Source organism: Dendrobium catenatum, unplaced genomic scaffold (assembly GCF_001605985.2).
Source record: "Dendrobium catenatum unplaced genomic scaffold, ASM160598v2 fragScaff_scaffold_740, whole genome shotgun sequence".
Taxonomy (NCBI): Eukaryota; Viridiplantae; Streptophyta; class Magnoliopsida; order Asparagales; family Orchidaceae; genus Dendrobium; species Dendrobium catenatum.
Genome location: NW_021319202.1, coordinates 1,110,643 through 1,138,233, shown reverse-complemented (window position 1 = coordinate 1,138,233; position 27,591 = coordinate 1,110,643). Strand labels below are relative to the sequence as shown.

The window sequence follows — 27,591 nt, the reverse complement described above, 5'->3', positions numbered from 1 at the left end:
TCAGATTGGGTCAGCTACCTTCTCTGCCTAAATAAATTAGGGATCATGACAACCCAAGATGACAGAATCATAAAATTTTGATCAGGTTTGTCATCATTTCCCCAACCACCCACTTTAAGTACATGGTGATATATTTAAAATATGATAATAAATTCATTATTATTACATGCCAGGTATTTAATATCTACCTAATGACTAACCATAATCGAAAGTATTATGGCATCATTAGACGGGATAATTAACTATAGGGGAAAGCGCTTATGGGGAAACTTGAACTCAGATCTTAAAGTCATCATAAAATGAGGGCGAAGTCTATGGGTACTGCATATGTTTAATTTAATATGCTTTCTGAAAATTTAACCTGGAGCATGTCTGTTAAAACTCTCTCAAAACGTGGCGAGGCAGGGGGCACAAATTTTCGAAGCACGCACATGCACATGACTAGCTATAACTATGTCTCAAGAGTGATCATCAACAAAAAGAAATAAAAAAAATCTTAATTCTAATGGGTAACAACAAGACTCAATCCGCAAATATTAAAATTAACTTACTCAAATGTAAGGCAATTTAGACTCGACATAGAGAATAGAAACGAAACTCGATGATATTTATCTAGCTCGCAGGCATTATATTCAAATTTGAATAGAGAGGAGGATATGGGAACAAACTCCATAAACTTTTATCATGGAATGACCAAAATAGAAATGTCATTGTTACAGAGTGATGGTAAAAGAGAAGACAGGAGAGACAAAGTGCCAAGTAGTAAATAACACTAGTGAAAGAGCATTGTAGTGGAATTTTATAAGCTTTTATGAGATGTTGAATGGTTTTAATGTTATATGAAGTTGTATGAAGTATTTTGGATTCAGTAAAGATTTCCTATTTTATATTTTCTTTATTTTTTTCTTATGTTTCTAGCTATCTTTTTTTGTGACTTATAAATTTTCCCTGATATTTGCTGAATTTTCCTATTGTTTGTTGAAATTCCCTGCAGTGTTTTCCCATTTTTGTTGTCTTCTCGTATTCTTGCTTCTTGTTTGGTCTTCCCTAAGTGGTTGTTTTATCTTCTCATATTAGATGTTGGTCTTCCCCATGCTGGACTTCGGTTTTCCCTCCTAGCTCTTTGTTTCCCCAGCTACTCCTTCGATTTCCTTGTTTTCTTTATTTGTTGCCTACTCATTTTCCCTGCAGTAGCAATGGTTTTCCCATTTGCTAAAACTTATGATGGATACTTTATTTCCTAATTAATTGGGCTGATTTGGAAGAGTTTTGTGACTGTTTTGGAAGGCATCCATTGGCTATTTGGGTGGCAAATTTAAGTGAGCATTTAATATCATTTCCCTTTTTTTCTATATAAGGTGGTTCATTTCTTTGTTGAAAAAGAGAGTGATATGTGATGAATATTTGGGGCGTGAAACCTGCGGGTTTGTCATAGCTTGCGAGCTATCCTCTTCTACCTTCATTTTTATATTTCGTTTCGGACTTTTATAGTTTTATCTATTCTTCTCTCCACGGTTCTCATTCCACTTGTATCTTTCTTCTCGAAACTTTGATTAGTTGTAGGTTATGTTGTGTCCAGGTGTTTATTTCAAGTTGTAAGTAGTGTTATTTTTTTTAAAAGTTGAAAATGGTGTCATGCCTTATAAGTTGTAAGGTGTTATTATGTTCTAAGGCTATGTTTGTTTTGTGAATTGTATATGTGTTGTATGTTCTATTATAAGTGTTATTTTGTCTTGTTTTATTGTTGTGTTTGTTTAAGTTATTTTGAAAGAAAGTGATTATTTGCATACCTAGTGTTCTCCTAAAAGGTTTAGGAACTTTAGGTTGCATCAATTTGTTATCAGAGCCGTAGATTGCATCAATTTTGGACTTGATAGAACGGATATATGGTTTGTCTAAGCTTGAAAACAAGGTTTGGCAGACAATTTATAGAGGAGGTAGAGCAGAAACAATGCAAAGCATAAAGCGAGCAATGATTATTTTATAGCCTCACTAAACAAAACTACAAATAATCACAAGGGCATGAAGGCCTTATCAAAGGACTTCAATAGAGGAGACGATCAATAAATAAACTCCAAGGAAAAGAAACTTGCCAAAACAATCTTCAAAGTACTTGAAACAAAAAAAAAATTCTATTACATCAATAATTGAAGTCTCTTACATCACATTTGCATAAATGGAGAACAACTCATTTACTAAGACAAAATTGCAAATTTTCATCCAAATACAAATTACACACTTCAACAAAGCATGGAATAAGCATAGCTTACAAGCCATAAAGTAATTGGGGTTCTCTTTCTAAATCCAGCAAGGTATTTCTTCATTTGTTTAGCAATACCTAAGCAACAATTTCCCTCTCAGTATTGCACATTTTCCTCAAAGAAAAACCACAGCCACTATTTCCTCTCTTACCCCCATTCCATCAGAACAACAACATAGAAACTAACATTGAGCTGGCACAAGCAAAGCAAGCCACTAATCCATCTCTCTCCAACAAATAAGTTATTCTAAACAAAACTACTTTGCCACCCACTATATTCACTAAGAAGTTACCAGGACTACCACATGACACATAAAAACTATTATGCTAAAATAACAAGGAAAATCAGCTGGTTTGTAATAATTAATCCCTAAATAAAGCTCTACATGGACCATTTCCAAGAACGACCACAAAAGAAATGAAACATTCACGAGAATCTAAGTGCTAAAAGCAAAATTATGTGAAACATTTTGATTTAAAGAATTACAAATAGCAGGAAAATTTGGCATCAACAAGGAAAAAACTACCTCAATATTTGCTTTATCTTTCTAGGTCACTGCCCAATCCAATAATAGGGATATAAGAGTACAACAACAATAATAATAACAAGTAGGATTGGCTACATGAATACTTTTTCTTCATTGTGTCCTATTAAGAGTCAAATTCTCATTTAAATCTAATAAAAAATCTAATTTCTAATATTTTCTAATCATGTATTTTAGGCCTACCTCTACCTTTTTCAACATAGGCCGGATATAATACATCTAATCTCCTAACAGGTTCTTCATCGAAAGGCCGACATTTCAAGTGTCCAAATCATCTAAGGCGAGACTCTCTCTAAATACTGTCATTGACGGATCCTAAGCCCTAGATGAGAAAAGTTAAGGGTTGCATTAGGTAGCCAACAACCCTTTAAAACATGTCGAACAATCATGACATAATTACTTTAATACATTGTGTTAACCGGTGTAACAGATTATCAATAAAACTTTGAGCATTAGAAAATCACATCTCCCATTACATGAAAACTAGATAATTTTTTAGAGAGGAAGGGCTATCTCGAGCTGAGCTGAACTACAATTAGTCCTAAAACAAGCTCAAAATTTAGTTATACTAGTCAAATTTGAGCTTGGATCGAGTCAAAATAATGGGCCTGAGCGCAATACATCAAACTCTAGCTACCATAAGCTCTACTATTGGAAATATAATATGGCGAGGGAAGCTGCCGACAATGAACAATTGACACTTGTCAGACTAAAACATATTAGATGATGTGTAGTCGTCCACTACAAGAGAGAAAAATGCAAAGAACAATGAAAGGAAAGAGAGGGGCCAATAATGATGTGTTGTTGTCAGAGGTTAAAGAAATTAGAAAAGAGGAAGGAGAGTACAAGAGGCTGCCACTGTGAGCCTCCAAAAGGGACACCGCTCCACGGGGGACAGAATGCAAATGGTACAATCGCACTATCCCGTAGGACAAAACGATCGCAAGCCTTTGCACTCTTCGCAAGCGGGCCAATGGGAGAGCAGATGAGATCATACATACGATTAATCATTGAGGATACCGGCATTCGCCTATGCACCTCGATGGGCAATAATATGTATAATCTGATTAAAGTTACGAGATTTTTCCCACCCGATACATCAGCTCGAGTGGGTTTATTTGATGTGGGATTCAGTTTCCCACGAGCGCAAGCCCCTGTGATTAATTATATCTTAAGTCGGGGCCTAAGAAGACTCTCAATTAAGGATTATATAATATTATTTCATATGGGATTGGCACATAGGGAGGAGTTTAGGAACTTCCTAGTCAAGGGGAAGGAAAGGCTCAACTTGGCTCAGTGGTGATGGCTTGTGCTAGCTGTAAGGAAAGTGACTGAAGTGGGTTCTCGGACTCATCTCCTGAATCCATGTAACAACCACCCTCTGGAATGGTAAACACAAATTCCTCCTCACACTCAAACTCATCATCAAACGAAGGATCATTAACATTACAAGAAATATGTAATACATGATAAAAACGAGTGCTAGAAGAAGTAGAGCTAAAAGGAACACAATACCAAAAGTAGTCAGAATCTTCTTCTATTATTTCAACATCAGTCGAAGTGAGAATGAAATCCTTCAGTGTAAGTGCTGGAAGGGGTCACGTCTTCCCCTTTGAAGTTACAACAATTTTTTATCTTTCATACATTTTCTTATTACATTAAGAAGAAAAATAAATGTGCTCAATACGCACTACAACAAAAGAAGGAAAATGAGCTAGCGAAGTAACTGGGCTGGCAACTATCGACTTGGCCTGAGAATGCCTCCTCTCAACTATCTCTAAACTCTAAACTACATGTATGTTCATATTCGAGAGAGTGCTAACTATCACTCTGCCTTAGAACTACGGAGTGATTTACTGCCACTGTTCTAACCATCACTCTAACTGTCACTATGGCTGGAACCTAAGATCATCTGAACAATTTGAGTAGCTTTGCCCTGGGGCTGCACCAAATCGTTATCTTATAGGTGGATCTTCCCACAAGTAATGAGTCTCTCAACTCTATCCTTAAACACATAACAGCCTTCAATAACATGCCCAATACGTCTATGGAATGGACAATATAATGGATGATTCGTATGCTCCTCTTCTTCCACCGTATTGTTCGTTGGGAATGTCAGAAAATTTTTATCAAGGAATTTAAATATCTTCTTCACACTCTCCTTCTTAAATGAATATTCATTGTTAAGCTTCTCCAGCAGGTACTGCTGACTCTATGGAGTCTTACGGGAGGGTCTATATTGTGTTGCTGACTGCCCAGGTGTGTACGACGACTGCTGTGGTGCTGAAGTAACCACGGGCTTCTTGCCCTTATCTTGTAGCTCATAAGTACTGTGTACCTCCCATTTCCTACGAGGAGGTACTCGTGAAAACTCTTGTCGCTGAGGTCTACACGAGGGTTAACTCTCAACCTTAGGAGAGACTGCAGCGGGTATACTATCCTATAAACTGATCACCTTCGTCAACAACTTCTGAAAGGTTCTAATGATGAAACCCTTCAAGTAAGGAGCTATAGGACCTACTATATTTTTTAGCAAAATCTCAACCGCAAGTTGCTCCTACAACTGAGGCTAACACTACAAACTGAGATTTCTCCATCTGACTATATAATCTGAGAAGGTCTCATGGGGGCGCTGTCTGACTACAACCAACTCACCCACTGTAACTCTGTGCTCGGCACTAATGAACCTTTGAACGAACAACTGCTCAAGCTCTGCGAAAGTACGTATTGAATTGTTAGGGAGGTCGGCGTACCATGCAAATGCCACCCCAACTAAGCTGCTAATGAACAGCCTCAATATCAAAGCATCATTCCCTCCTATGTTGTAATATATGACCCGATATTGAGCCACATGCTGCCTTAGGTTCCCAAACCCATCAAAAACTCTAGACCGTGGAGGGACCAAACTAAATGGTAAGGCTCCTGCTAGTACTCTACTGGGTAAGGACGCCCCCTGCTAACTACCTCTCAAGACTTCCTAGAGGAAATGGCCTGCTCGATCTTCTGTGCAATCAAATTCGAATTTGCTCGGCTGACAACTGCACTGGCTGATTCTGAACTGGGGTAGTGAAGGTAGTTACTGTAGGTGCCACTAGAACTGCACTATATACCATATCCACTACTACAGTATCTAATGCTAACACAGGTGGTACTACTGGTTCATCCCTGAACGTAGTAGGAGTACCTACACCCATAACTTGGGACATGGCCCTCAATGCTGTCAACTGAGCGGTCATCGCCGCCATTCCTCTAGCCATCTATGACATCTGAGTTTGTAGTTGTAGAACTGTGGCATCTGTCTTAACTGCCCGGGAGATCTACCTACTTCAGCCTCTCCCTGCTCATCATCATCATTTGGCTCTCTCTGTTCATCTGAAAGACTTCGTTTGCTTCTCCTTAGTTAGGTTCTTTTCTTTCCGGCCTACTTGGTCATTTTGTCCTTTATCCATCCTTCTTCTCTTCTCATGGTACCATCTTATACTAATTATTTTAAATCTCTTTTTTTTTATTGGCCGACAGTGTCATAGCGTCCTTCGTTCCTTCCATTACTTTCTGTTTCGGTTCTGACGAGCGGGTGGCACTCCCTGAGTCCCTACTAACTAGTCCTCCTGCCAGAGGAATCACTTTTGGTTCCTTCACTAACTCGGCCTTCGTCACCCTTGGCGGGCCTACCCCTTCTAAGGCTGTCGCCTTTTCTCCTCCACAGGGGAGAGGCCATGCAGTCATATGCCCTTTCAAATGTCCTGTTGCTCGGCGGACAGCCCGAGAACCTACTCGTTCTACTCTTGTTAGTGTGCAGTCAGTGCACCATGTGGTTAGGCAGCGAGTGCCTATGCCACTCCCTATTCAACCTACTCGTCTAGCGGTCAGGGTCAATCCGAGTTCGACCCAAACCCAAACCGCGAACCCATTTTGACAACCCTATATATGATTTTATCATTCTTATTATTATTATTTTTATTTTAAATTAATTATGTGAGGTTCCTTTGTTATTTAAAATATCGGCAACCTTCCGACATAGGGGGTGTCAAGTAGGCACTTGCCTTTGTTCATCACGTCGAATCAAAGAAACGATGGACGTGAAGGTCATCATAAATTTTTGTTCTTCACAGTCGGATCAAAGATACAACGGACGTGACGTATTCTTTAGTTCTTATTATTTTCCCGGTCGAATCAAAAATATGATGGATGCGGGTTCTTTTGTTCATGTTTAAGCAAGCAATAAAAAAAAATTTATACATTCCATCTTATGGTTATACTCGATGAACTGAACTTCATCCGGAGAATCCTTGGGTGAGTCGTGTAGTATAATTTTATGACCATATAATATGTTATGTAATCAATTCAGATATGATTAAATTCTTCAATTAACTAATCTAATTATGCAATAATCTAAAAGATTGTACATCACAAAAGGATTTGTACAACATGAACTGTTTAAATTTTAAAATTCAAATTTATCAATTTTAGGAAAGTTAGATTTGACAGGAGGATTTTAATTATAGCTAATCATCCATTACGATGTGGCGTTTATATTGTAAAGTTAGTTAAATTAGAATTTAATTTTTTTAAATTAAACATTTTAATTAAATTATTTTTGAACTTATTTTTTGTTAGATTTTTTCTTTTTTTTTTAATTTACATCATATGTTCTATATATTGTATTTTACTTGTAAAGAAATATTGTTTTAATTAAGTTCCTAAAATCATTTTTATTTATTTTTTTTTATTTTTTGGCCGAAGCATAGTAACTTTTGTAAATTTTTTTTGAAAGCAGAGAAAAATTAATAGCTAAGCAGAATTATAATTATAATTTGAAAAACAAAGCAATAATAAAGGATCCTAAAATAATTTTAAATCTTTATTATAAATAGGAATTTATTGTGACGCGTAATAGATTTATTAGTGTCATAACTCATAAGCCATGGCCGTCATCGTAATTAAGAAGAAATATAGAAATTTTTTTCTCTCCTAGTAATGCCCTTCATGTTATTGATTATTACAATAGTTTTGGCTAATTTAGTGTAGAGCGATTTGATGATTGATAGTGACTAGCGAGGGACATTTTTGTAAAAGGAACTGAGAGTTTGTGAGCCGGTTGTTGTTGACCGAATAACAGGTTGGTGCCGGTCAACATTAGACCGTTGTAGAGTAATTTCACATTTTTTTCGACCCTCTAAATTTGAAATCAGGCCCGACCCAAATGTAGGAGAAATTAAGGAAATATTTATTACGTTATTTATTTGTACGTTTTAAAACAGTGCAATGTAAAAATAAAATTAACTATTGCAGATATGAGGATGCTTAGGAGGACACCTGATTTTACATTTAGCGATAAAAAATAAAAGGAGAAATGGTTGGAAATAAGATTAGAGAGTCGTCTCAGGCTTAGTTTGGGACGATTTTTTTATTGCTTATTAAAGTAGTTTTTTATAAAAAAATTAAAATTTTATATTGAAAAGCTACTTTAAGAAGCAGTAAAAAAGCCGTTTCAAACAAAGCCTTGGATGGTATGGTCTCAAGACCTCTTAGTTCATAATCAAAGTTCCCAACCAGTAGATCAAAGAGAGTTTCTTTATCATGACTATATTTATGCATGAGCTAAAATTAAGATGATCGATTATTAGATCAATTAAGACAAATTCATACACACATCAGATACGTAAACATCGAACCTAGGTCCTCTTAGTTGGTAGCCAAAGCTCCCAACTAACAGATCCAGATGAGCTGCAATTAATAAGTTTTATTATTACTCAAATTTATTTGATAAAAAATTAAAAGAATTTTAAAAAATCATTTGATAGTGAAGCAAAAGTGAGAAGCTATGCCTTTTATTTACAATAAATTTGGAAAAACTCCTTAGTTTAGATAAGACAAGTCTGATTGAGCTAAGAAAATATAATTTAAAAAAAGAGTCAGATCGTAGCTTAAATTTAGAAATCCTTACATCTAACTCCTTATTTATAAATAGGTGATGACATTATAGAGTTTTAACTTAGCACAATCATACATAAAAAATTAGGATGATCTTCTTGCAACTATTTTGGGTGGCATGCAAGTTCATTGTTGACAATATTACCATCTCAGCGTTCCTTCTCCATGAGGACACTACTTAGGATAAGTCACTGTTGTGCCCTCACCTGTTGGAGACACCATCTCTAAGACATACAATATTTGGACCGTTCAACCATCTGTCATTGACTTTATAACTACTTGACAATTAGTATATATAGGGGTGCAAATGAGTCAAGTCAGAGCTCAAGTTACTCTGCTCATCAACCAAATCATGAGCTTAAACTCGAGCTCAGTTCATTGTTATGGGTGCAAGCTCACGAGCAGTTCGTGATGCGTAAGGCCCGTTTTGATCCAACTTTCGTGTTTCACGCTTCCACGTGCCCGCTCCGCTGCCCTCGACTGAGCCTGCACAGCCACTACCGCCCCCGCTCCCACACTTTAGTCGTTGGCCTTGTAACTACTTGGCAACCAGTATATGTAGGGTGCAAACGAGTTGAGTCGAGCTCTAGTCATGCTTAACTCGAGCTCAAATGTCATGCTCGAGCTCAACTCGCTACAATGGGTGTGAGCTCGCGAGGTGTAAGGCACGTTCTAATCTCTCTTATGTATCTGCAGTTCCACATGACCATGCCCGTGTTCCATGCGCGCTCCCGCGCATGCACTAACATTGTCGCTCTCGCTCCCGCACTTCTTGTGTTCGCCTCTCGCGCTTGTGCTTCTTCAATTTCATCTTCTGCGGTCGAGCCGCTTGGTGAGTATTCGAGCCAAGCTTCCTCTCAATCAAATTCGAGCTCAATAATCCCACGAGCTTGATAATCTGCTCAAGCTCGAAACTCAAGTAGGGTCACAAGTTGTTTTCACTCGTTTGCACCCTCTAAGTATATGTAATAACTTGTCGTATTACCATGAGTATGCTGAAATATTTTTCTAACACAGCTCATTTTGGTCGGTTAATTAGGAGCTTTGACTATCAACAAAGACCTCTTGAGTTCCAAGTCTATGTATGTGAGGTGTGTGTAAATTTATTTTAAATGTCCCAAATAAAAAAATATTATTCTACACAAAATTTCTGCATCATCTCCTCTTTGTAAATACAGCCCACAAGCAACTTGTACTTAACCGTTTACGCTTTGTTCATATATATATATAATATAAGCGTATGTATATATTAACATGATTGACTAATATCTTTTATGTTATAAAAATTTATATGTAAGATAAAATAATAGATTTTACACGATAAATTGGTGTACAAAATTTTATAGTCATAAATTATAAAATTATATATATACAATGTCCACAACATCTATTCCAAGTTTTTATTATATCATAATGATTTTTATAGATATCTTTATCTTCACTAGAGTGAAAAAAATATCACACATTGTAAAATACCCTATCAAATATATTTATAAACAAAATAATTCACTCGAAAATATTTCAAAAATTATATGATGAAAATTAATTTTGAATTTGTATTAAATTTAACATAATAAATATCACAATTCACAAAAGCGTAACAAAACTAAATTCAAAGCAGGGCAACAATGGCTCACTTTGAGCTACACAATTTTTTGAATTGAATTGACGGATGAAATTGACTCTAACGCCTTAGTCTATGAACTTTTCAAGATCTTTTTCTTTCACTCTCTTAAAGTCTAGAACTTCTAAAATTATAAAAAAATAGCCAATAAATGCAACAACATACTTACAACTTATTAGCAAAAAAAGTTTGCAAAAAAGACACCAATTATTTCTAAAACATTTTCTTTTGAAAAGGCTAATCTCTTAAGGAAGATAAACTTTAATAAGAAATAAAAAATATTCGCAAATAAATCAGTTAAAAAAATAAACCTAAAAACTTCTCTAAAATCAATAAAACGTGAAATAAGCATTCAAGTTTTACCAAATCCAAATCAAATTTCTATAAGTAGACCCCAACACTTTAGAAGTAGCTATTACATCTATGGCTAACACATGTCAATCATTACCCAGCCTTCAAGGACAATCAACCTGATATGTCATATGTTTATTATAGATCAATATCATGCCTGGTTGTTCTCATTATAAGTAGGGAAACTATTTGCAAGGAAGATAGATGCTAGTGTTTAACAGGCATAAAACATTAACAAACATCAAACAACAGTCAGCTAGGAACTTCAAATGTCGAGCAATCAGCTAGGAACTTCAAATGTCGAGCAATGACAATTATTCCCCTTATAAGATGAGAGACCAATGCCACATATGTGGGCTTTTGATATCGGTGGCTGGCAAATATTAGATATTAATAAGCATGAAATGAAGGTTGATTAAGAATGTTGAACATTAGTCGATTGTAAATGGTTTATTATGTCATTCTTCATATAAGGTGGGAACTAAACCTTGAAAATAGTGCATTCTACGTTGGATGCTAATAGATGTGAGATGACAAAAATCATATGATGATGGATTGAGAACAACATACATTAAATGATCGTCAGTTGTATGACCATTCGACTTGTACAAAGGAAGATTGATAACCAAGAAGATGGGCGCAAACATTGTTGGCTTACTTTTATGTAACGATATCAGCAAACTTCAGATGATGGTTTGGGAACTTTCGAAGTCAAACGATAATTGATTGTCTACTCCATTCTTTTTATAAGACAGGAGACTAATAACTATGAACCCAAAATTTGAATAATGGTTGATTAGGAATGTTATATGTCATATGAGAGAAAATGATCAACTTGATCATTCTCCTTCTTAAAAGAGAAAAACACCAATCAAGAACAGAGTGTCGAATGTTGATAATCAACTGACTTCAAATGATGACATCAACAAACATCAGTGTTTCACAATATCATGCATTAGCATCGGTCAATGAAGGGCATTGGTGGTGGCAATTACCTACACCACTGTTAGTCAATTATCAACATAGACGCCGAATGAACAACTAGAAATTTCTCGAGTCACAAAATGCACTCTCCTAAAATCCTCTCAAGGATCTTTTTTGGATGCACAAAAAAATAATCTTGATACATAAGTAAAAAAATTTCTTGAAGCTGATACATCCTTAAAAATTTTTCTTGATCAGGAACGAATCTCAAGGCAAAATCAAGTTGGAAACTTCCAAAATTAAAATTGGGACCATCCAAACTCTGATTTCAGCAAGCTTATAATCGAACTGAAGGTCTCGGAAATACAAACCCAGCGAAACCAAATTTGACTCAATCTGAGCCCAAATGGGTCCAAAGCGTTGTTGGAGGGTTCGAACCACAATTTGGATTACTAAACGGTTTCCAAACATTATGTGTTTATAATTGAATTGAGCGGCTTAATGAGAAAAATTCAACAAGCCTAAGATCATTGAATTTTGACATCATTAAGACATTCAAATGTCCATCAAATGATCCACGATCAAGGGATTCAACATCGGTCGTCCATCCAAACCACTCCCCATATGCCCTTGATATCCCACCTATTTCAGGTCGTGCCACTCCAGGAAATCTATAAATAGACCCCCCCTCCTCCCTCTTGAAAGGGAGGCTCTAAGCAAGAGAGCAAGAGAGAGATCGGAAATCACTCATGCATCCTCGCTCCTCCTCGACCACCATCTGAGTTCCGTCGGACCACCGCCTAATGTCGTTTCTCCGCCGGACCACCACTTGAGGCCCTCACCTCCGCCGGACCACCACCTGAGGCCCGGACTTCTGTCAGACCGCCACCTGACGCCCGAACTTTCGTCGGACCACCACATGAGGCCTGGACTTCTGCCGAACCACCACCTGAGGCCCGTACTTCTATCGGACCAACACCTGACACCCCGACTTCTGCCTGACCACCACCTAAGGCCCAGACTTCTACCGGACCATCACCTAAGGCCCAGACTTCTGTCGGACCACCACCTGATGCCCAGAGTTCTACCAATATACCGCCCTACTACAACGATCTTTCTGACCCAATCTCCACCCTACTATAATCTTTTCAACCTCTATCCTATCAACTACGGTCTTGCCGACCAAACAAACATGCCTATATTGATTATTGTAACTCCCACGTGGTGATGTGCTCTATATGATGTACATTTGTGACATCAAGCCAAGGCCTTCTCCCTAAAAAGGGCCTCGTTTGTAATCAACTACAAATGCTAGTGAATTTATTCAAACTGAGTCAGGCCCCGTGGTTTTTCCCCCTTTTCAAGAGTTTCCACGTAAAAACTCTGGTATCTCTTATGAGTGCTACACCCTCTCTCTTATATGATAGTGTACTAAATCTTCGTACAACGCTAAGACATTAAACTATATATTTCTCCACCGCCGTGAATACTCCAGAACTGAACAAATCTATTTATAGATTATTAGAAATATAATCATGGTCTTTTCCCCTAAGAATCATGACACTCTATTTGAAGGTCAATTTGGGTTGATTTATCTAAATCAATCAATATTTGTTTCGGTAACTTTGTGGCTTTATCAATTCGTAATTTTTTTTTTTTTTTGAAGAAAATCAATTCGTAATTGAGTGATTCGTTTTTGCCGCTTTTAGATGCTTGCTTTTGCTTTGGCTATAAGCATGCTAAATTCAAAATTTTTTTCGTTCCTCTAATAGTCTCCTAAAATTTCTAATTATACCTATAAGTAGTTAATTTATGTTAAAAAAAAGTTAATTTACGTTTATTTGGACTCATGTAAAATTATTCTTGATATCATTTAATTTATGTCGTTTAATGGCACTATTTGGGTTATTAATTTATTAAAAACAAAGTACATATGATCTGATCTGAAAATATTTTAAAACTTTTGATATGAATATTTAAATATTGGGATTTTTACATATATAACACTTGAAACTATTCTAAATACATATTCAACACTCAAACTATTATTTTTACTAATATACCACATAAAACCTCCTTTTCCAAAATTATACCACTTCGTTTAAACCCCCGTTAGAAATCTCGCATCGCATCATTTTACATTCGTTCGTGCAAGATGGGGTTGGCTGGTAGAACAAGAGCAACGACGGCCATGGAGATGTCTCCGGCAATCTAGAGCCAGCTAACCCTCATCAAAAATCCCTGTTTCACCTGCAAGGTTGCGAGCGGAGCTTGCTCCATTGCTTCCGCTTATGCTCTCTCGGCTGCAAGGTCCCCCTTCTCTGATTCTTCAAAAATATGCTGCTCAAATTATACATTCTTCCGCTTCATGTGCTGAACAATCACCTCATTCACGATAACATCATCATCATCTTCCTCCAAAACGCCATCTTGGTCACCTTCCTCATAATCTTAACACCAAAACCTTACAAGATCCTCAAAGAACATCACAAATCAAAGAAATAATGCAAAAAACAATCAGTAAAACATCCATAAAGATGGAGCAATAAGAAAATGTGCGGTAGTGCAACCCCAGGAGACCACAATCTCCGTTCAGGGATACAAGATAATGCACTAAATCATCATAAATCGAACTCAATCAGAAAAAAAAATATAATGTGGGTTGCCTAAACCCTAGTAAACTCAGAAAAGATCCTCATTTTGAGAGGCTGACAAGAGCAAATAACAAAGCTCTTCTCTCAGAGGACTGCGGTTCTCCTGGAGCGCTGATGTGAGCTCATTGGAAGGAAGAATTATGGAGCTCCAGGCATATTAAATGCTCATCGGCGGGAGATGGTAAGTTTATGAGATGACCAAAATAAGAGCTGGAACTGGGCGGCAGCGGTGGAGAATACCCAATCGTCTTCACAACGGTGAGGTACAAGGATGGCGACAATCGCTGGTTGAGAAGGATTTGATGTGGAAGACGGAGAATCGACGACGGCGACTGACGGGATTTCTGACAAGCCTTAATGGAGTGGAGAATTGAGGAAAAGTGAGGTTTTATGTGGTATATCATTAAATACAATAATTTAATTGAATGTTGAATATGTATTTAGGATAGTTTTAAGTGTTATGTATGTAAAAATTCTTTAAATATTTTGTGTTATGAACATTGTAAATCATTTTTTTTAGTTTCATCAGATGAATTTTCTGGTTCTATGCATCATCTAATATAAAATAAAATGATATTTGCCTAATACCATTTTGTGTGCCATTTTTTCTCAAGCATTTATATTCAGTAATTGTAATTATTACTTTAATAAAAAATCCTAAGAAAATCTTTAAATAAATAATCCTAAGTTATTTTTAGGGTTTTAAAAACAAATCAGTTAATTAAAAAAACAAAAAAACAAACATTTTTATAAAAAATCAAAGCAGAAATAGACCCCAAACAAACCCTAACACAACAAGAAAGAAAAAAAGCTCTGACAAAACTTAAAAACTTTCACATGAGAACAATTTAACAAATAACATTAACGTATGTAATCACATTTAAGGCCGATGTATGTCATTGATAATAATTCTGACATTATTTGTCAGTGTAGACCAACGAGGCATATCATTGTTGTATGCATTTTTAAGTATTTTCTTGTAATAATATGTTATCAAGATTAGGGATGCAAATGAGTCAAGCAGACTTGCGGTCCTACTCGAGCTCAACTCGATAACAAGCTCACGAGCTGAGCTTATTGAGTTTTGAGCTCGAGTTCGATTGAGTTGCGTGTCAACTGGTTGATTTGTCGAGCGAGTTGAATAGGTGGAAGGTGGAATAGAGGAAGACGGAACTGTGGAAGGCAGAACCAGAAGCGAAAAACCCAAATATCCATTTACTTTTGGTCGAACCAAATCAAATATGATTCTCTTTCGTTGTTGCGTGTGAAGTGCGAGCTAGGGCTTCTGTTGTGGTTCGTGGAACATGATCAAGGAGGAGCAAGGAAGTTGTACAACATATTTAATTTGGTGCTGCCTTTTGGCCTCACATGCGCTGGTCTTTTCTACTTCTTGCATATTCTTCGGCTCACTCAATCCTATCGCCGCCATGTCCATCTTCAGCCTCGTCCTCCACCAGTCTATCACCGAGTAGAAGCATGCTCTTCAATCTAGAATCAGAAAAGAACTTCAGTCACTTCCTATTGTTCTCACACCTCACGAGTCTCCATCTATTGCCACGAGTCGAACTCGAGCATACCCTTTGAGCTCGAGTTAAGGTCAAGCTCCAATTCAAGCTCCAATTCAAGCTCTCAATTTGGCCTATGAGACAAACTCAAGTTAAATATGACTCAAACTCGACTTGACTCTACTTATTTTCACTCCTTATTAAGACTGCATGTGGTCATGAGAATATATTACAAACTTTGTAGGAGTGTTTATAACTAGATATAGAGGGTCGTAAGTAAAGACAGATTTACAAAGATAGGTTGCCATTCAATCGAAATTAACTTATTTCAGATGAGATATCATGAGCTGATGATATAATGTAATGATGTGAATTGTGATATATAATTTGAACGTTATGATGTATCAAGTGAGGAATATCGCATAGGTGGAAATCACACTACACTTTGTATGATCGATTAATGAGTGGACAACTTCAATGCGGCTAGAAGATAATTTTTTATCCTCTACAAATTGGAATTATATAAAATAAAAAATTGATTTTTTTATATGATACGTCATCAAAAAATTATATTGATCGGGACCATCCGAACAATGCAAAATCAAGTTGGAAATTTTCAAAATTAAAATTGGGACCATCCGAACTTTGATTTTAGCAAACTTACAGCCAAACTAAGCGTCTCGGAAATATGAACCCAAGGACACCAAATTCGACTCAATCTGAGCCCAAATGAGTCAAAATCAAGTACCCAAAGCATTGTTGGAAGGTTCAAACCACAATTTGGGTAACCAAACGGTTTACAAACACAATGTGCTTATAGTCGAATCGAGCGGCTCGACGAGACAAATCCAACGAGCCTAGAATCGCTGAATTCCGACATCATTAAGGCCTTCAAATGTCTAATAAACGGTGTATGATCAATGGATTCAATATCGGCCGTCCATCCAACCACTCCACATTTACCCCTGATCTCTCACCTATTTATGGGTCATGTCACTCCATAAAATCTATAAATAGACCTCTTATTTCTCTTGAGAAGAGAGGGAAACAAGAAGAGAAGAAAGAAGAAGAGAAGGAAGAGAAGGAAGAAGCTCCTCCTCGACCACCGCCGGACTTCCGCAGGACCACCACTTGAGGCCCTCACCTCCGCCGAACCACCGCCTGATGTCGTTGCTTCGGCGTACCACCATTTAAGGCCCTCACCTCCGCTGGACCACCGCCTGACGCCGTTGCTCCATCGTACCTCCACTTAAGGCCCTCACGTCCGCTGGACCACCGCCTGACGTCGTTGCTCCGTCGTACCGCCAATTGAGGCCCTCACCTCCGCTGAACCAACGCCTGACACTGTTGCTCCACCAGACCACCACTTAAGGCCCTCACCTCCGTCGGACCACTACCTGACGTCTTTGCTTCGCCGGACCACCACTTAAGGCCCTCACCTCCACCGGACCACCGCCTGACTCTATTGCTCTGTCGGACCACCACTCTAGGCCCTCACCTCCACCGGACCATAGCCTAATGTCGTTGCTCCGTCAGACCATCACCTGAGGCCCGGACTTCCTCCGGACCACCACTTAAGGCCCTGTGCTCCACCAGGCCACCACCTGAGGCCCGGACTTCCACCGGACCACCACCTGAGTCCCGGACTCCGCTGGACCACCACCTGAGGCTCGAACTTCCATCGGACCACCACCTGACGCCCGGACTTCCACCGAACCACTACTTGAGGCCCTATGCTTCACCAGGCCACCACCTAAGGCTCGGACTTCCACCGAACTGTCACTTGAGGCCATGTGCTCCACCAGAACACCACCTAAGGCTCGGACTTCCGCCGAACCGTCATTTGAGGCCCGGAGCTCCATTAGGCCACAACCTGACTCTCGGACTTCTTCCGGGCCACCACTTGATGCCGAGAGTTCTCCTGAAGTACAGCCCTCCTACTACGGTCTCTCATACCCTGACCTCCTGCCAACTACGGTCTTTCGGGCTCATGTCTCTTGCCGACTACGATCCTTATGACCTCCATCACCTACTACGGTTGTTCCGACCTCCATCACCAGACAATGGTCTTTCTGACCCCGGTCTCCTGCTTTCTACGATCTTTTTCGACCTCTATCTTATCAACTATGATCCTGTTGACCAAACAAACATATCCATGTTGATATTGTAACTCCCACCATGTAATGCGCTCTATACAATGTATATTTGTACCATCGAGCCAAAGCCTTCTCCCAAGGAAGGGCCTCATTTGTAATCGACTATAAATACTAGTGGATTCATTTAAACTGGGTCAGACCCTGTGATTTTTCTCCCTTTTCAGGGGTTTCCACAGAAAAACTTTGGTGTCTCTTATGAACGCTACACCCTCTCTTTTTATCTGTGTGTGTGCTGGATCTTTGTGCAATGCTAAGACGTTAAACTATACATTTCTCTACCGCCGCGAATATTCCAGGACACAACAATATATTATGCTATCAGACAAAAAATCCTATATATCATTATAAAATAACAAATACAATGTAATGATATGACTATGTAAATGTTGTTTTTGCAGTGAAAACATAAAACAATATATGGTTTTTGTTTTAGTAATGTTGGGTTGGATATTATTTGTGGTAATATAGGCTTTATTTGGGATAGCTTTCTTACTGCTTCTTAAATTAATTTTTTATAAAAAAATTTAATATTTGTATTAAAAAATTGCTTTAAGAAACAGTAAAAAAATCTTTTTAAATGAAGCCGTAATTTAAGTGTTAGAGAAACAAAATCAAGCCCAACTCCTTGTCTTCATATATTGATATTAAACTTATATATTATTGAATAAAAAAATATTCTTTGATATTTCAAAGACCCAAAATTTCTAATAGCAAGTGCTTAGAAAATTTATGCCTTGCCTTGAAGCTTGAGCTAAAATAATTAAATTTACCTAATCTATTTGGGTTTATTTGGCCTGGATTAGGTATTAGCTATGTAACTATTTTAAAATCATATGTGTATTAATCCCCTTAAAAGAATAAATTATCGAAATCATAACACCCATAATGCATTCAGCTTTCGCCCCAACTAACACTTTCAATTTTCAAATCAAGTGTTATGCATATGTGCACGAACACAAGTATTAGCCACCAACAACGCATAATTTCACCGAGACAGCAGAAGAACGCTATTAATCTCGCGTGACGTTATCTAACTGCTTCTGTTTACTGTGTATGTTCGTCGTTCTACAGCCGGAATAAGCCACTACGGAGCCGTCAATTTCCTAGGATTTTAATATCAGTTTGCTTTTCCCTCCACCATATAGAGTTTTCTAAGCGCTTAGTGCTCTAATTGCGGACGGCTTTACCACCTTTAGAGAAAGTTGTCATATTTTTTATTTTTATTTTATTAACTAAACTAAAAAGCAAAAATAGGAGGAATTATCATATATAAATTTTTATTATTTATATATATATAATCCAAAATATTAAAATAAACTAAATAATGCACATCTATCATTAAAGCATTATCTCCCTAATTGGGTGACTAGAGGTGAATCAGGACACGCCACGTCATCATTATCTATGTATCGGTGCTGTGTACTGCTATGTATAGTGGTGACGTGGTATATTCTGATTCGTCTTTGAATCTTCCGATAAACACACATAATAATTTCTTTCTTATTGGATTGCTGGTCTGAATATAAATACTTGAACAAATAATAATGTTACTCAAAATTTCAAAAATAAAATAAAACTTTCATTTTTTTTCTAAATATTTATTATCTTTTAATTTAGTTATATCGTTCATAAAAATAAAACTTTATTAGTTAATTTAAGTATAGAAGTTGGTTGGTGGTATTTTTCAAAATTTTATTAAAATTTATTTTCTATGTATTTTTATAAATAAAGAAAATGATTCATTTTATTTTCCGTCCTGAGATTTTCCGTAATTAGGCACATGCCCGTCTGTACAAACCTTAAAGCGGTTTGCAAAGGCTTTAAGCCTTGAACGATTTCTCGTCGTTTACCTACCAACCCTCTCCTTCCACCATTACTCGCCTGTCACTTTCCTCCATTTGCGATTCTTGGATCCAATCACTCCGGCGGTGTCGACACCATGGCCGCCCAGCTCCGCTTCTCCCCGCTCCACTACTCCGCCGCATCCTTTGCCGGAAACCGCCGTCCCTTTGCCGGAAACCTTCTCAAGACATCGATCGTTCTCCCGACGACCTCTCCTCTATCCTCCTCTGCCTCTCTCTCGTTCCTTCTCAGATCATCAAATCCCAAGCTCTCCCAGGCTTTCACCGCTGGTGGCGGTGGCATCGGAGGGTCCGGACACCGAGGATCTGGTGGCGGAGGAGACGAGAACGATGGACACTCCGGTGACAACCGGGAGCGATCTGATCTGGTGGGTCCGATCGGGCTTTTTGTCAATGGATGGAGAGCTAGGGTTTTGGCTGACCCTCAGTTTCCCTTCAAGGTTCTTATGGAGGAAGTCGTTGGCGTCACCGCTTGCGTCCTTGGCGACATGGCCTCACGCACTAACTTCGGCCTCAACGAGCTTGATTTCGTTTTCTGCACGCTTGTTGTCGGCTCCATCGTTAACTTCGTCCTCATGTACCTTCTTGCCCCTACCACCGCTGTCTCATCTGCCGCCGCCGCCTCTCTTCCGAGCTACATGTTCGAGCCAGGGCCTTTCTCGCTCCTTGACCGGATTGGAACATTTGCTTATAAGGGCGCTACGTTTGCGGCAGTTGGCTTTGCCGCCGGACTTGCTGGTACGGCGATCTCTAATGGGCTGATTTCACTGAGGAAGAAAATGGATCCGGAGTTCGAGACGCCTAACAAGGCCCCACCGACGGTTCTTAACGCGATCACTTGGGCGCTGCATATGGGATTGAGTAGCAACATTAGGTACCAAACACTGAACGGTGTGGAGTTTGTGATGGAGAAAGCGCTGCCACCGGTGGGTTTCAAGGCGTCGGTGGTGGCGCTCCGTTGCTTGAACAATGTAGTGGGTGGCATGTCTTTTGTAATGTTAGCCAGACTAACAGGGTCGCAGAAGGTAGGAGCTGAGGAAGCCAAGGAGAACTTGATTACTGATGGATCGACGGTCGTAGAGTCTGGAGAAGAGGAGTTGCAGAGGAGCGACTCTCATTGCAAGTAAGTGTTAAGTTGTTTTGTTTGGCTGAATCTAATGTAAATGAAGAAAACTGATGTGATATTTTGTTTTCTCGCTGGGAAGTGGGGGAAAAAGGAAAGAGGATTGAATGTGTTCTTTTGGAAGTATTTTATGTTTTCTTTATTTGCACTTGTAATAATGAGCAGGTTTTGGCTCCCATTTTTCTTCTCTGCTTTGCTTTGACTCGGTGAATCTACTCCTTTATGAACCTATATTGATATAAATATTAATGTTATGTTGGTAAGAATAATTTTATACAGTATTCTCCTTCTGGTTATTTATGCTTTAGGTTTTGTTTATGTAAATCTGAATGCTGTAGAAGCAGCTTGCTTTTGTAGCTCTGTTTAAAGCTCTGTTCATTGTTCTGAAAAGCTTGCTTGTTATATAGGTTATAAGAGGTTTGGGCAGATTTTTTTCTATTAGGTAAATTTGCCTGCTGTAGATTTGATGGAAGATGATGTTTTTAGGGAAGATGAAGATTGCCATATTTTAAATTTAATTATTTTTTGTGTAATTTCTAGCAGGGGATTCTAAAGGTTTAGTTTTTCCTGATCTATGGTTCTGATTCTCTCGAGTTGTTTTCTAAGAGAACAACTAGATGAAATTTGAAGAATACCTTTGGTTTTGGCCAGTTTTTGAAGATGCAATTTGAAGCTTGATGGCATTGTTTTGTTTTGTTTATTGCATGTTCTTTTATTTCCTATGCAATTTTCTAGTTTGATTTGGTTTTAAGAGAGATTTTACTTTAACTTCCAACAAATCATTACAAAATTTAGCAACTTTAAGCTTATTGTTCATTTTGCATGAGTCAGACATAAAATCTATTATTGCTGCTGTGTCTATCATGTTGTCCCTTATAAGCTAAGGCTTCATTTGAGACGGTTTTTTTACTGCATAAAATTTTATTGCACTTAAAAGCTGCTTTAAGAAGCCGTAAGAAAGTCATTTCAAATGAAGCCTAAAGCTTGACTGGTTGAAATGTGCTGTAGTTTAATGGCACTAATTGATCATTTATCCATGAATCTTGTAAACTAGAGCTTCCCTAATCCCTTTAGGGTATATGTTGAATCGTATTGATAATTATGGCATCAGCTGGCAAGCTTACAGGTTTGTAATTTTTCTTCTATATGTTTTTTTGCTAGTTGCTAATGATTATTTGCCTGGTTTGCTTTTCAAAAACGCTTTCTAGCAATGAAGGCTTCACAAAGATAAATTCAGGGAACCTGCATGTTTAATTTCAATTCATAGCAAATGCCCGACAATCACATAAACCAATTAAATTGACAAAATCTTTCAATTGCATTACTCTTTTGATGGCCAGCAGAGATTTAGGCTTCATTTGGGACAGTTTTTTTATTGTTCTGTAAAATCTTTTTTTTGTTTAAAAAATTTTATACTAGAAAATTATTTTAGAAAGCAGCAAGAAAATTATCCTAAATGAAGCTTTTCAATGCTTCTATGAATTATTTGAATTGGTAGCTTCTCTGACAATAGGCCATATTTTGAAAAAAAATTTGTGTCACGATATTCTAATACAAATTATGATTATGTCATTATCTATTTTAAAATTGTTGAAAGATTTATAAAATACAAATTTTTCATATGTAGCAGTAATTTTTGAAATATATCCGATAAATTTCTAAGTCCATTTTAATATAATTATATAAAGATTATATTAGGATATTCTAATACAATTATGTTACATTAACTATATCCTAATGTCTTTCTTTAAATTATTAGATCAAGCATAATAACAATTACATGGCAGGGGAGAGGATTAAATTGAAATATAGCAGAGTATAAGATAATTGGGGTAGTCAAACCAGCAAAACTGATACAATTCTCTTTCGGTTGCCTTCTATAGTTCTATTCCCTCTCCATCTTATTGCTTTGTCAGAGCCGAAGCTTCTGTCTCCTCTGATTGTAGGAGAACGGGAGAATAGTTTGGATTCTGTAAGAGTGCATAATAAATATATAAAAAAATATGTAGTTTTATTTTTTAATGTGTAACCTAACAGAATCAGGATAGTTCTCCAATCCGGACTCTGCACTTAATAATTTCTCTTGATTTAAGAGGACTAGGCACGGCCTGTGCTCCCCGTGTGACTTGAGAGAAGCTTTTTGATTGGGTCTTCTTCCAAGTGAGTGGCATCATTCTTTTGCGTATAATAAACTAGTCTAGAAATTTCGCTCAATCAATACAAATTTTTAGATAATTTTTAAATGGAAAACTTTCAAAATGTAATTCATGATCATTTGAACTCCGATTTTAACAAATTTAGAGTTAAATTGAACTTTTTTATGAGATGAATTCATCAACACCATAAATGATCTAATTTCGGTTCAAATGAATCTGAACTAAGTGCTTAAAGCCTATTTAAAAACTTTTAAACTTCAATTTAAAAGACAAAATGATCTTCAAATCTTATGTGTTTATAATCAAATCAGGTAGCTTGATGGGATGAATACAATGAGCTAAAGATGATTTGATTATGACATCATTAAGATACTCAAATACTGGATAAGTAATCTGTAGTGGAGAGATTCAGCATGATCCATCAACAATATTTCTTATTACTAGAACCATCGGTTTTTCTTCCGTTTGAGTTGTATTCGTAAAAAATTATGGTCTTCTATAACTTATATTTTTTGCTTGTTAAAGATTTAAACGGAATTAAGATATAAATCATGTAACCCACTGTTGCAAATTTTCGAGCACAAAATTTAAACTTCGTTAAAAAAGATTTGAATCATCTAACTCCAAATCAATAGATAAACTTCGTTAAAAAAGTAAAACAAAAAGTTTAATTTGACTACAACATCTTTAAAAATGAGGGCGAAATCTCTGGGTAGTGTCTTATCTACAAACCCATCTGCCTTCCAAAATTTACCTCGGAACTTAGTTCGTTAAAACTCCCTCGCCGAATAAGAAAAGCGAGCGGAGGCCGGGGACGAATTTTCGGAGCCCACAATTGTTTGGTATTGCTCGGTATTTGCTTGGTATTTCTCGTTTTTTAGCGCGATTTTAGCTCTCGGAGGACGTAGCTCTATGTCAGGTGGGAGGACCTAATAATTTCCAATTTGAGGCTGACTAAACAACTATAGCATTCCATGAAATTCAGGCTTAGTTTGGGACGGCATTTTTAGGCTTCTTTTAATTACCCAATGCTTATTGTAAATGATAATTTTGGAAATTTTTTTTGAGAGAATAGATGTTTCTAATGGAAAAACAAATACTAAAAAGTTTTTTGAAAAAAAATATAAAAATGAAGTTATGTAAAAACAAATTTTATAAAAGTTTAGGGTACAAATAATAACCCAAAAATAATTTTGTCGTTTCGAAAAAAAAAAAAGTAAAATTAAGCCGTCTCAAACGAGACCTTAGTATTTTTTAAAGGAGTTAAGTACAAAATTTTTCCGTCCAAAGCCCGAAGTTTGAAAAGAATTTGTAGTTGCCAAATCATATTTTTAACAAATGCATCATAAATCGTATCACATAAATGAAATTAACTTATGAACCCGTACTACATAACAACAAGTTCCTATGGAATGCTTAAGAGATGATTAATGTTAGATTTGTAGTAATCCAGTAATGCAAAGGTCACATTGGGAAGAAATGAAAATAATGATAAGTAGATACTAAGCTTGAGTCCGAGACTCAAGAAAAATTTGAAAAGTGATTTGCATTAGCATTATTGTTGATGGTAGATGATGATATTGTAGATTGGTGGGCCATAGTTTGGGACATGGAAGCCAAATGTCATGGCCAGTTTGGCAATGATAGTTCAAAGGCCATAGTTGGGCGGCATTGGTCAGAATAATCATAGTTGGGTGATAATAGTCGGAGGTCCGTAGTTCAGCGAAGGTGACCAAGGATCATAACTAGGCAATGGTGGTCCAAGGACTGTAATATGATAATGATGGCTAAGGTATTAGGCATCTTATGCTAGCCTCATATGTAATTTCATATATTTACTTCTCTACCCTGTTAAGTCTATATAAACTGTCACTGTAACCTTATTATGTAATATACTCATTTCTAATACTTTTCTATTACAGAAGTTTCTCTGTGTCTCTCTCTCCTTCTCTCTTTCTCTCATGGTATCTTGAGCCAAAAATGGGGGATCAAGATTCTGCTACTTCTCTCCCCCCCACCTCCACCATTGTCGGCACCTCCACCGAGCTTCCTATACCGGCCTCATTAAAATTTCTCATCTCCAACATAAAGAATTTGATTCCTCATCCCCTCACCATTGACAACTATGCGATATGGCGCATACAGATCACTCAACATTTCACCGCCAATGGTTATGCCGGACATCTCACCGGTAACTCCCCTCCACCCTCTACCGAAAATACTAAAGATCATCTCCTGTGGGTTCTTATTGACAGCAACCTCATCTCCGCCTTGTTTTCCACCATCTCACCATCCATTCTTCCCTATGTCATCAATTCCTCACCATCCATTCTTCCCTATCTCATCAATTCCTCCACCGCCCATGAGGTTTGGATAGTTCTTGAACGTCGATTACAGCCAACAAGTCGTTCTCGAGTAATACAACTCAAGAACGAACTTCATCACATCCAACTGAAAGATCTAAGTATGCAACAATACCTTTCTCAAGTCAAGAATATCGTCGACAACATTGCCGCCTCCGGCTCACACGTCGACCCGGAGGACGTCATCCTCTACATTCTAAACGGGCTGCCTTCGTCTTACAACTCGTTCAAGACCACTGTCCGTACGGCATCCATTCCGGCAGATCTCGACAACCTGTACTCCCTCCTCTGTAGTGAGGAGATCCATGTCCAGCAAGAACTGCTCAAAGATTCCGCTCAAAGCTCTTCGGCAACGGCTCTCCAAGCAACTGCACCGAACACTACTCGCTGGCGTCCTCAAAAGCGCTCGGTCAAGAACCTCACCAACGACAAACGCTATGTCGGTACAACACAAACATCACAAGCCCTGCTCGCGCCTTCCACGAATAGGCCTACTTGTCAAATCTGTGGGAAGATCGGGCATATCACAATTAACTGATGGCATCGCTGTAATCCTAAATACTCTCCGACGGTACCTAACGGACAACGTGCCATGCTGGCCCAACCAACGACCTACCCGACTCAAGATTGGATCGTCGACTCCGGAGCTTCGTCTCATCTCACTCCGGACTCCTCGAACATCTTGTTCCCCCTCTCTTACCAGGGAAACGACACTGTCTCCATCGTAAACGGAACATCACTACCAATTCACAACTCCAGGCAGGGACTGCTGCCGTTACCGGACACCAATCGTAAGCTTCGCCTGTGTAATCTCCTACACGTTCCTTCTCTCACTCATAATTTATTATCTGTTTCAAAATTAACCTCCGATAATTCTATTTCGATTACCTTCGATGCTAATGGCTTTGAAATTAAGGATCTCCAGGATCATCAAACGCTTCTATGTGGTCATCTACGTAACGGATTATACCGCATCATACCGGAACTTAGTCCTTCGCTAGTCGCTCTCAGCATCTCCAGTACCAGCTCCCGGCTATGGCATGATCGCCTCAGTCACCCAAACAACGGGCTTCTACCAGTTCTTGCAAAATTAATTCCACATATCAAGATAGATTCTTCTTCTCTCTTATGCAAATCTTGTAACGTGGCAAAAAGTCACAAACTGATGTTTAATAAAAGATCGTCGGTTTCTACTACGCCTTTCGAACTCATTCACTCGGACGTCTGGGGTCCTACCCAAGAACCATCCCTAGATGGTCACCGTTATTATGTTATTTTCATCGATGACTTTACTCATTTTACTTGGATTTATTTGATGCATACTAAACAAGAAATGTTTGCTAAATTCAAAATGTTTTGCAGCTTAATCAAAAAGCAACATGCGACCACACCAAAATCCCTCCGCTCTGATGGAGGTGGTGAGTTCACGAGTAATGCTTTCAAATCCTTCTTACAAGAACTCGGCATTACTCAACAACTCAGCTGCCCTCACACACCCGAACAAAACGGAATTGCCGAACGAAAGCATCGGCACATTTTGAACCTCACGCTCACCCTGCTTCATGCCGCCTCGCTCCCGCACAAATTTTGGGCTGATGCTGTATCAACAGCCAACTATCTTATTAACCGGCTTCCCTCCAAGGCCACGACACTCAAATCACCTTATCAAATCCTGCACTGGGTCATCCCAAAATATGATCACCTTCGAACCTTCGGCTGTCTTTGCTATCCCTGGTTGCAGCCCTACACCACAAGCAAGCTTTCACCCCGCTCTCAAGACTGTATTTTCATTGGCTACTCCCCAATCCACAAAGGATATCGCTGCTACAACTGTGTCACTCACAAAGTTATTACCTCTCGGCATGTTGTTTTCCACGAACAAAATTTCCCTGCTACCTCAGTTCCCACTACTGCTCCATCCCAAAACAACACAATGTCTGTACCACCTCTCCTGCTCATACCTTCTTCCATTGCGTCTAGGCATCAGGCTACACCAACCGAAATATTCCTTCCCAACCAAAATAAGCCACCCAATGCCCCGGTCAGTCAAGCGCCTGTTATGTCTCAGCCAACTCGTGCCGAGAATGACCATAACTCACCTCTTCCGCCTCGTCCGACTCATGAGATGCAGACC

The 27,591-nt window shown here is 38.2% G+C and overlaps 1 protein-coding gene across 1 annotated transcript; it reads left to right on the top strand.

Annotated features, from left to right (window-relative positions):
* The first annotated feature begins 19,743 nt into the window (after window positions 1–19,743).
* LOC110098747 (protein RETICULATA-RELATED 3, chloroplastic) lies at window positions 19,744–21,216 on the top strand. Its single transcript, XM_020825659.2, has one exon. The coding sequence runs from the start codon at window positions 19,893–19,895 to the stop codon at window positions 20,940–20,942; it is 1,050 nt and encodes a 349-aa protein (XP_020681318.1). The 5' UTR covers window positions 19,744–19,892; the 3' UTR covers window positions 20,943–21,216.
* Window positions 21,217–27,591: the final 6,375 nt, after the last annotated feature.